The sequence below is a fragment of the Macaca thibetana genome, chromosome 9, assembly GCF_024542745.1.
Source record: "Macaca thibetana thibetana isolate TM-01 chromosome 9, ASM2454274v1, whole genome shotgun sequence".
Classification (NCBI taxonomy): Eukaryota; Metazoa; Chordata; class Mammalia; order Primates; family Cercopithecidae; genus Macaca; species Macaca thibetana.
Genome location: NC_065586.1, coordinates 64,352,956 through 64,362,544, shown reverse-complemented (window position 1 = coordinate 64,362,544; position 9,589 = coordinate 64,352,956). Strand labels below are relative to the sequence as shown.

Below are 9,589 nucleotides of genomic sequence, written 5' to 3'. Positions count from 1 at the left end.
GGCTGGAGTGCAGTAGCGGGATCTCGGCTCACTGCAAACTCCGCCTCCCAGGTTTAAGTGATCCTCCTGCCTCAGCCTACCGAGTAGCTGGGATTACAGACGTGCACCACCATGCCCAGCTGCTTTTTGTATTTTTAGTAGAGACGGGGTTTCGCCATGTTGGCCAGGCTGGTCTCAAACTCCTGACTTCAAGTGATCCGCCCGCCTCGGCCTCCCAAAGTGCTGGAATTACAGGCTTTGAGCCACCACGCCTGGCCCAAATATGTGCATTTAAAGCTACAAATTTTCCTTTTACACAGTGTCAGGGGCATTCCACAAATTTGATATGTTGTATTATTTTTATTTCAAATTATTTTTATTTTTATTATTTTTTTATTTTTGAGACAGAGTCTTGCTCTGTCGCTCAGGCTGGAGTGCAGTGGCTCTATCGCGGGTCACTGCAACCTCCGCTTCCCGGGTTCAAGAGATACTGGTGCCTGACCTCAGGTGATCCGCCTGCCTTGGCCTCCCAAAGTGTTGGGATTACAAGTGTGAGCCTCCGTGCTCGGCCTCAACTTATTTTTAAATTTCCATTGATCTCTTCTTTGACCTAGAGATTTGGAATTATGTTGCTTGATTTCCAATATTTCCGGAATTTTCTGGCTTTTTTAGGTTGATTTCTAGTTTTAGTTCTATTGCGGTTACAGATGATACTCTGATTTCAATTCTCTCAAATTTGAGACTCACACTGAGGATTAAGTATAAAAAAATTTTTTTTGAGACCTGTTTTATGGCCTTGCCTCACAAACTTGATTTTGTTAAGGTGGGGTAATTATAGTGCGTTCAGTGATGGATTTTTCTTCTGCTTTGGTTATGCATAGAGTGCACTGTGGCCCTTCAAATCCCACACGGTACTTTCCTCATCTGGAGGTCCTACAGGTTTACACCAGGGAGGAGGATCCAGTTCAGGCCAGCGTAGTCTTCAGTTGCACCGTGGGACTTTTGGGGGAACAGCTTTGCCCTCTCAGAACGGCTGGGCGGAACGGTGGGTTTGTGAGCCCTCCAGGCTCAGGGTGGGTCGCTCAGGGGCCATCTGGGGACTTTGGGAAGCAATGAAAGTTGTATCCTAGGATTTTTTCTATTGGTCTTCTCTTCAGAGGCGAGAAAGCCAAGTTAAGAAAACCCAGACTCAGATGGAGGCGGAGCGGGGCTGCGTTCCGGCAAGGGGGCAGAACGCCTCGCCCTGGACGAAGAGAGCACATCTCTTACCAGGCCTAAGGAAGCAGGGGCTCCCATCTGCCTTGGCACCCCAGGGACCCAGCCAAGGAGAGTGCCTCCAGAATAACCCTTCCTCTCCTCCTTCCTTCCCAGCTGCTCAAACTTTCACAGGAACTGGGTGTGGCAAAGAGGCAAGACACGGAACAGCTAGTCCGCTCACCAAAGACAGGGCAAGGAGGAGCCCGCGAACCTGCGTCTGCCCGGGCCCCGCCCACTCGACGTCATTTTCCCGCCCCTCCCCGCCCCCCGAAGGGTGGAGCCTAAGGCCCCGCCTCCAAGCGGCCTCTCCCCGCAGTCGGGCGGCCAGCAGGGCGGGGCGTGAGGCCGGGAGAGGGACGGGTGCGGGGGGAAGGGGAGAGGAAGGGAGTGGTCACGTGTGGCGGGCGGCCCGAGGTCACGTGACGGGGCGCCGGAGCGGAGGGAGCCGGGGCTGGGAGTTCTCCTGAGGGAAGAGGAGAGGAGTGGAGTGGAGGAGACGCGGCGGCGGCGCTGACAATGGTGAGTGCGCGGCGGCCCGCGCGCTCGCCTCCCGCCCTCGCCCCGGAGCGTGCGGCTGGCTGGCCAACCGCGGGTCGGGCGTCGCCGGAGGAGGAGACGGGCGAGCAGGGCGGGGAGCGGGGTTAGGCCTGTCGGGCCACCCCTGGGTCTGGGAAAAGCGGGCGGCGCCACCTCTTCCCGGTCTCGGCAAGGCCCGAGCACCTACGGGCGGCGGCGGCGTGCTTTCCTGGCCATGTCGGAGCCTCTGCCCGCGTTCTTCGACCGCCTGTGGGTGGCTCTGCCTGGGGACTCGGACCCCGCCTCTGCGGGGGCTCGTCGCCGCCCCCCCTTCTTAGGTAGCCAGTGCCTGTTCTCCTCCCGGGCAGCCTCTCTTCCATCCTGATGGGGTGACCCGGGAGCCCCCCAGCTCCGGACTCTGCGGGGGACTTGGGCACTCAGTGTGTCACGAACTTGATAAACTGATATTTTAAAACCTGACTATGGTGACATTCTTTGATTTCATGACCCCAGTTGAGGCTTTCTGTTGACACTTGGAAAATAGAGAAAAATAAAAGGACGTTGGAATGGGGGACGTCTTTAACTCCAGAGACGCCCGTGTGGTGCCCGCCGTTTTAAGCATTGGCTCTCATTTCCGTCCCCAAGCTGTTTCTCTGAACTTAACGCTCTGGGTTGTTGAAACGGCTTGGGAAGCAGAGGAGGGAGAGGAATCAGTGCTCTCACCACAGTCCGTGGAAGCACTATCCTGGGCATAATGGTATTTAGTTGGGTGTCGGCAGTCTCCTCTAGGTTAGATCTCATTTTACCCATTTTCTGGTAGTAGTCAATTCGCTTCATTTAGCGCCTACTGTATGCTGTCCTAATACTACCTGCTTTTCCCAAAGCTCACTGATTCAATAGACTGCTTGAGACTTTTGGCTAAAAGGCCAAGCCAGGAATATATTTTAAAAGCTACTTTAAATAAATAACTTTTAAAATCAGTAATGGTGTTGCTTTCATTAAAAAAAAAGAATCCAGACATTCATGTTCATTCTTAGAGCTTTTTTTCTTTCATTCAACAAATAGCTCAGGTGTGCCCAGGGGACTCGAGTAAAGTGGAAACAGCGCCTGCTCTCGTAACTTACAATGTAGGGAGAGATAAACATTTATTTGTGTAAATTATTTGTTTAACGTGGAAATTAGAATTGTGACAGTTACTAAGAAGGAAGTATTGGGGGACCTTGCCTAGTCAGGGAGTTAGGTCAGGCCTCTTTAAATGAATATCATTTGAAAAGAAAACTTAAAAAGTCCTCCTATTTTTTGCTTACATTTGTAATTATTACTTTTAATACGCTTTTTTGAATTATGTTCATGAGCAGTTTATTTTTATTTTCAAGTTACTCCTCAAACTAAATTGTAAAACTTTAAAACATTGAAATGGGCACAGATGAATATATGTATGAAAATTTGCTGTTTCATTGCTTGTGTATGGGCTAAGTAAATGAATTGAGAGTCAGCCTTCCACTTCAGAAATGCAATGAGTTGCATTTCTTTACATCCAGTGGACTTGATGAAATTCCTTCAGTGAGGACTAAAAAGTTGCCTTTTTATGTATCTACGTGTATTTTTGCTAATTGGTAATGCTCAATATTGGGTTTACAAATTATATGAAAAATCTTAAATTAACCTAAAGTCAGTGATAGGAGGTTTAGACCAAGATTAGAAAACTGTAAAAACAATTGCTAGCATGTTTTTATAGTCACATATATTGCAGTCCAGTTATTTAAAAGCTCCTTAAGAGTTTTAACTTGCATATTCATAGTTAATCCTGAAAATTGCAATATTCCAAACACGCCCTTGAAGATATCTTTACCAAAAGAAGTGAGTAGTATTTCTGCACTTATCTCACCGGGTGCGGTGGCTCACGCCTGTAATCCCAGCACTTTGGGAGGCCGAGGTGGGCGGATCACTTGAAGTTGGGAGTTTTGAGACCAGCCTAACCAACATGGCAAAACCCTATCTTGGCTAAAAATACAAAAAAAAAAAAAAAAAAAAAAAAAATTGGCTAGGTGTGGTAGCGCATACCTGTAGTCCCAGCTACTCGGGAAGCGGAAGTTGCCTGACCAACATGGTGAAACCCCGTCTCTACTAAAAATATAAAAAGTAGGCGTGGTGGTGCGCGCCTGTAATCCCAGCTACTCAGGAGGCTGAGGCAGGAGAATCACTTGAACCCGGGAGGCGGAGGTTGCAGTGATCCGAGATCGCGCCACTGTACTCTCACTCTGCCTGGCGACAGAGTGAGACTCCGTCTCAAAAAAAAAAAAAAAAAAAATCAAAATTGAATTGCCATCTACATCATATCCTAACCCTCAACAAATTTCATTCTCTTTCCTTCTAGTCTTTACCAGTTTGACAGTTCTGTATTTTACTTCCTCTTTAACATATCAAAAGTATTAGAATTTGATTTACAATAATTAGAAAAATAATTTAATTTCATTACCCTTTATTTCAAATGACAGAAGTTGTCTTGGAAAAAACTTTGAAAGCAATAATTTGGGTAGAGATCTTTCTCTTTCAACTCTTTCTAAAAGACAAGCTTTTTTCCTCAGTTATTTTTTCTTTTTGTTCTCTACCTGTAAAATGTAAGATATCCACAATTTTCTGTCTCTTTTAGATTTGATCTTTTTTTAGTAAGACTAGTTCTTTTATTATTATTATTATTTTTGAGATGGAGTCTCCCTCTGTCGCCCAGGCTGGAGTGCAGTGGCGTGATCTTGGCTCACTGCAACTTCCACCTCCCGAGTAGCTGTAACTACAGGAATGGGCCACCACACCCGGCCAATTTTTTTTTTTTTTTTTGTATTTATAGTGGAGATGGGTTTTGCCATGTTGGCAAGGCTGGTCTCAAACTCCCGACCTCAAGTGATCTGCCCGCCTTGGCCTCCCAAAGTGTTGGGATTACAGGCGTGAGCCACTGTGCTCGGCCAACTAGTTCATTTTTGATGTGCTGAATGTTAACCCAATGCTGTATTCTCATGGAATAACTTGTTAAAGTGCAGTAATTTATTATTCAACCTATTACTTTTTTGCATATGCTATACTAGGCTTTTTTAAAATGCCTTTTGATTGCTTCCAACTTTAGTGTTTTGATTGTATTGAAAAATATCTTTTTTTTTTTTTTTTTTTTTTGAGACAAGCTCTTGCTCTGCTGCCCAGTCAGGAGTGGCTTACTGCAGCCTCCACCTCCTGGGTTCAGCCTCCCAAGTAGCTGGGACTGCAGGAACACACCACTACGCTGGGCTAATTTAAAAAATTTTTGTAGATATGGGGGGTCTAGCTATATTGACCAGGCTGGTCTCGAACTTCTGGGCTTGAGTGATCCTCCTGCTTCAGTCTCCCAAAGTGCTAGGATTACAGGTGTGAGCCACTGTGTCCGGCTACTTTTTTTTAAATTGTGAAATATTTCTTGCATTCAGAAAATAATAGAGGATAACACATAGTTTGTCACATATTTTTAATGGTTAGGAATTTAAAAATTTAAAGAATGGTGTCAAAACATTGTTTATCATTACATTGTTAGTTAATCGTGAAATTTTATAAAATGAACTTGGTTTATACTATTTTAATTAGTGGCAATTTTAGTTCTATTAACATTTTTTTAACTTTAGTGATTTTATTTTATTTTTTCCAGACAGAGTCTCCCTCTGTCGCCCAGGCTGGAGTGCAGTGGCACGATCTCGGCTCACTGCAACTTCTGCCTCCTGGGTTCAAGCGATTCTTCTGCCCCAGCCTCCCGAGTAGCTGGAACTACAAGTGCATGCCAACATGTTCAGCAAATTTTTTCTATTTTTATTAGAGATGGGGTTTCACCATGTTAGTCAGGATGGTCTTGATCTCCTGACCTCGTGATCTGCCTGCCTCGGCCTCCCAAAGTGCTGGGATTATGGGCGTGAGTCACCATGCCTGGCGATTTGATCTTTTAATGTCAGCTTTCAAATCCCAAGTGGAACTCTATGCGTGTTAAGTATATGCATGTGGAAAAATGTTACAATATTTCCTTTTCTCTGTAAAACAATTTTTATAGTTTTCAAATTGTATTTTTCTTTTAAGTAGCTCTGGGAAGTGTCAGAAGGAATGAGAAAATTAATTTTAAGGCCAAGCAAGGTGGCTCATGACTGTAATCCCAGCACTTTGGGAGGCTGGGGTGGGTGGATCACTTGAGCCCAGGAGTTTGTGCCTGGCCTGGGCCATGTGGCAGAAACCCTGTCTCTACAAAAAATATGAAAACGAGCCAGGTTTGGTGGTGAGCACCTGTAGTCCCAGCTACTTGGGAGGCTGAGGTGGGAGGCTTGCTTGAGCCCAGGAGGCGGAGGTTGCAGTCACCTGAGATCATACCACTGCATTCCAGTCTGGGTTACAGAGTGAGACTCTGTCTCAAAAAAAAAAAAAATAAAGAATATTAATTTTAATTTCTCCGTCGCTGTTTTATAACTCAAATGAGTTAATGTGGATGTCATATGGAAGGAGAGCTCATTCTTACTGCTCTCTCTGCCAATTAGCATTATCCTTCAATATAACCAATTTTGTTTTCCATCTAAAATAGACTGCTACTTGAAGATGTTGTCTTCTACCCTTTCGTGATTGCTCCTCCCACACAACCCCTCTACCCTGCTAGCTTAGCACATATTTGATTACTACTTGATTTTGAGCTGCTATACATTCTCATTTCTGTAGCCCTTAGGAGAAAATGTACTACAGTATTTCAAAATTTACCATTTTGAGGAAGTTTTTGGAGTATGGAAGCTACCTTGGAATGGACAGTGTGTGTGACCTATCACTGATGCTTTCCATTCTCTTTTTTTCTAAATTAGTTCAGAATAGTTTTCTGATTAAAATTAGTTTTCTGGTTAAAGTTTGAGTTTGTTATTTGTAATTTTGCCAGAAAAGATTAAAACATCTTGCCAAAAAGAAAGTTTTTTTTTTTTGAAACGGAGTCTCACTGTCGCCAGGGCTGGAGTGCAGTGGCGTGATCTCAGCTCACTGCAACCTCCGCCTCCTGGGTGGAAGCGATTCTCCTGCCTCAGGAGCACACCACTATGCCCAGTTAATTTTTTGTATTTTTAGTAGAGACGGGGTTTCACCATGTTGGCCAGGCTGCTCTCGAACTCCTGACCTCGTGATTTGCCCGCCTTGGCCTCCCAAAGTGCTGGGATTACAGGCGTGAGCCACTGTGCCCGGCCTAAAAAGAAAATTTGCTGCATATGTCAAAAGTACTAATCTGGTAATTCTTTTAGTTGGTTTCTTAAAATTATCCCTTTTGTTAATACAGGATTTAGGAAAACATCATCTCATTTGAGTATAGTATTACCTTGTGCCCTACATAGCCACGAAGTAAGCTAACTTAAAGCAAAGTAATGACTCTCCTAAGTGGGGACAGAACTGAGGTTTAATATAAATTCCATCGACATAGTTTGCTACTGTACCAATGCTGATTTTCTCAGAAAGGCTAGTGTTATCAACTGTTCCAGATTTCAGTTAATTTCTCTTGTATATTTATTTTCTGTTATTAGAATGGTATGTGTTTGTTCAAAATTAACATTCAGCAGGTATTTTAATGCCTTCTGCTAAATGCCATACGCTGCCTTACATGAGCCTCATGGAGTTTACAGTTCAGTAGGAGAGTCAGGTACTAAATAAATAAGCCTTGTGAAACCGAAATTTGGAGAATCCAGTTTTGATTAGGAAGTCAAGGAAGGTCTCATGGATAGGGAGTCAAACTGAAACTCAAAGGGTGAATTAGGTTAAGAATACTTTGCTTGGCTCTAAGACAAGAAGAACACTAGCAAATTGGAACTGTTGAAGAAAGAACTCTGAATGTTGGAGGCTGAGTGGCTGGAGAGAAGAATAGTGTCAGATATATGTAGACCACATTAGAGAATACATTGTGTGTGTGTTTGTGTTTAAAATAACAATACGATCTCGGCTCACTGCAACCTCCACCTCTCGAGTTCAGGCGATTCTCCTGCCTCAGCCTCCCCAGTAGCTGGGATTACAGGCATGCGCCACCACACCCGGCTAATTTTGTATTTTTAGTAGAGATGGGGTTTCTCCATGTTGGTCAGGCTGGTCTTGAACTCCTACCTCAGGTGATCCACCTGCCTTGGCCTCCCCAAGTGCTGGGATTACAGGCGTGAGCCACCACCCCCGGCCAATTACAGGAAAATTTTCTTGCTTAAAAATGAATTATGGGACTTTTTCGTGTTTTACATTTAGGGTTTGACGTTTGAAAAATTGGCATACACATAACTTCAGAATTTTATCAATTATAAAAATGAGGCACACCTGTATTAGGTAAGAAACTAATTATAAATCAAAAGGGTTGTTGTAGTTCAGTGTTTTATTATTTTCAGCTGTTGACATCTAAAAAATAACATTAGGAAAATTGCAAAAAAAAATAACAATTGAAGTAAAATAACTATGGAAAAGTACACGAATAGGTGTATAGCTTGATTAATTTTCACCAAGTGAAATGCCTCTGTATCAAATGCTCAGATTAAAAAAACAGCCAGAACATTACTAGCAGCCAGAAGCTCCCTTTGTGCTTTCTTTCAGTCACTGCCTAACTTGTAATACCGTAATATACCTTACATGTTTTTTACTTACTATGAGTGGAGTTATACATACATTTTGTGTATTCCTTTTGTGTCTGACCTCTTTCAGTGAACATTATGTGTTTGTGATTCATTCTTGTGTGTAGTTGTATCTTTTCTAATTCTATTGCTGTTTGGTGTTCCCATTTATATGAATATATACTAAAATGTGTGTATCCATTCTTCTGTTGATTGATATTTGGATGTTTCTATTTGGGGGTATTATGAATAACACTTATGAATGTTCTTTTTTTTTTTTTGAGACAAATTCTTGCTCTGTTGCCCAGGCTAGAGTGCAGTGGTGCCATCTTGGCTCACTGCAACCTCTGCCTCCCGGATCCAAGTGATTCTCCTGCCTCAGCCTCCCGAGTAGCTCGGACTGCAGGCATGCACCACCATGCCCGACTAATTTTTGTATTACAGACGGGGTTTCACCACGTTGGGCAGGCTTGTCCCGAACTCCTGACCTCAAGTGATCTGCCGTAGGTCATAGGTAATTAAATTCAAATTATAAAATGTAGTGTCTGACTAAACATGATAATTATGACCATTTTCATTTTATTTCAGAGTTTTCTTGGAGGCTTTTTTGGTCCAATTTGTGAGATCGATATTGTTCTTAATGATGGGGAAACCAGGAAAATGGCAGAAATGAAAACTGAAGATGGCAAAGTAGAAAAACACTATCTCTTCTATGATGGAGAATCTGTTTCAGGAAAGGTAAATCTTTTGTTTGACAAAACTATCTAATTGTAAGATATCAGAATTAGTTACCAAAGTGGTTTGTGCTGTTTCTTAAATTTGAATAATTTTGTGAGGGAGAGAGATTTTTTTTTTCCCAAAGGTCAGCTAAAATATTTGATTGATTAGAACATAATCTTTCCTGCAAAGGAACGATTCTTACCCTGGAAGGCTTTCAAGGGAAGAGCCTCTAAATTTCATGCAGAATTTTCTGTTTAAGTCTCCTGTGCGGTTCATGAAAAAAAAATTTTTTTTTCTGTTTGTGATTATGTGCTTCTGTCTAGTTTCAGACAGTTTCTCCAGATCAGAGCTGTAATTTGCCCAAAGTTTGTTTTTCCTTTAACATTAAGTTAGAGATTGAGAGTAAGTTAGAGATTGAGAGTAATTCTCTGGTATAAGTTTCTAAAGGTTTTTTCACATTCTTTGTAACTCTCTGTACTGCTACTGTTGTGTCTGTTGATCTTATTTCT

The 9,589-nt window shown here is 43.0% G+C and overlaps 1 protein-coding gene across 1 annotated transcript in view; it reads left to right on the top strand.

Moving 5' to 3' along the window:
- The first annotated feature begins 1,622 nt into the window (after positions 1 to 1,622).
- Positions 1,623 to 9,589, top strand: part of VPS26A (VPS26 retromer complex component A) — a 52,483-nt gene continuing 44,516 nt past the window's right edge. The window contains exons 1-2 of the mRNA XM_050805246.1: positions 1,623 to 1,755; positions 8,949 to 9,098. Of these exons, the coding sequence (XP_050661203.1) occupies positions 1,753 to 1,755; positions 8,949 to 9,098 (153 nt within the window). The 5' untranslated portion in view covers positions 1,623 to 1,752. The remainder of the gene's footprint in view (positions 1,756 to 8,948; positions 9,099 to 9,589) is intronic.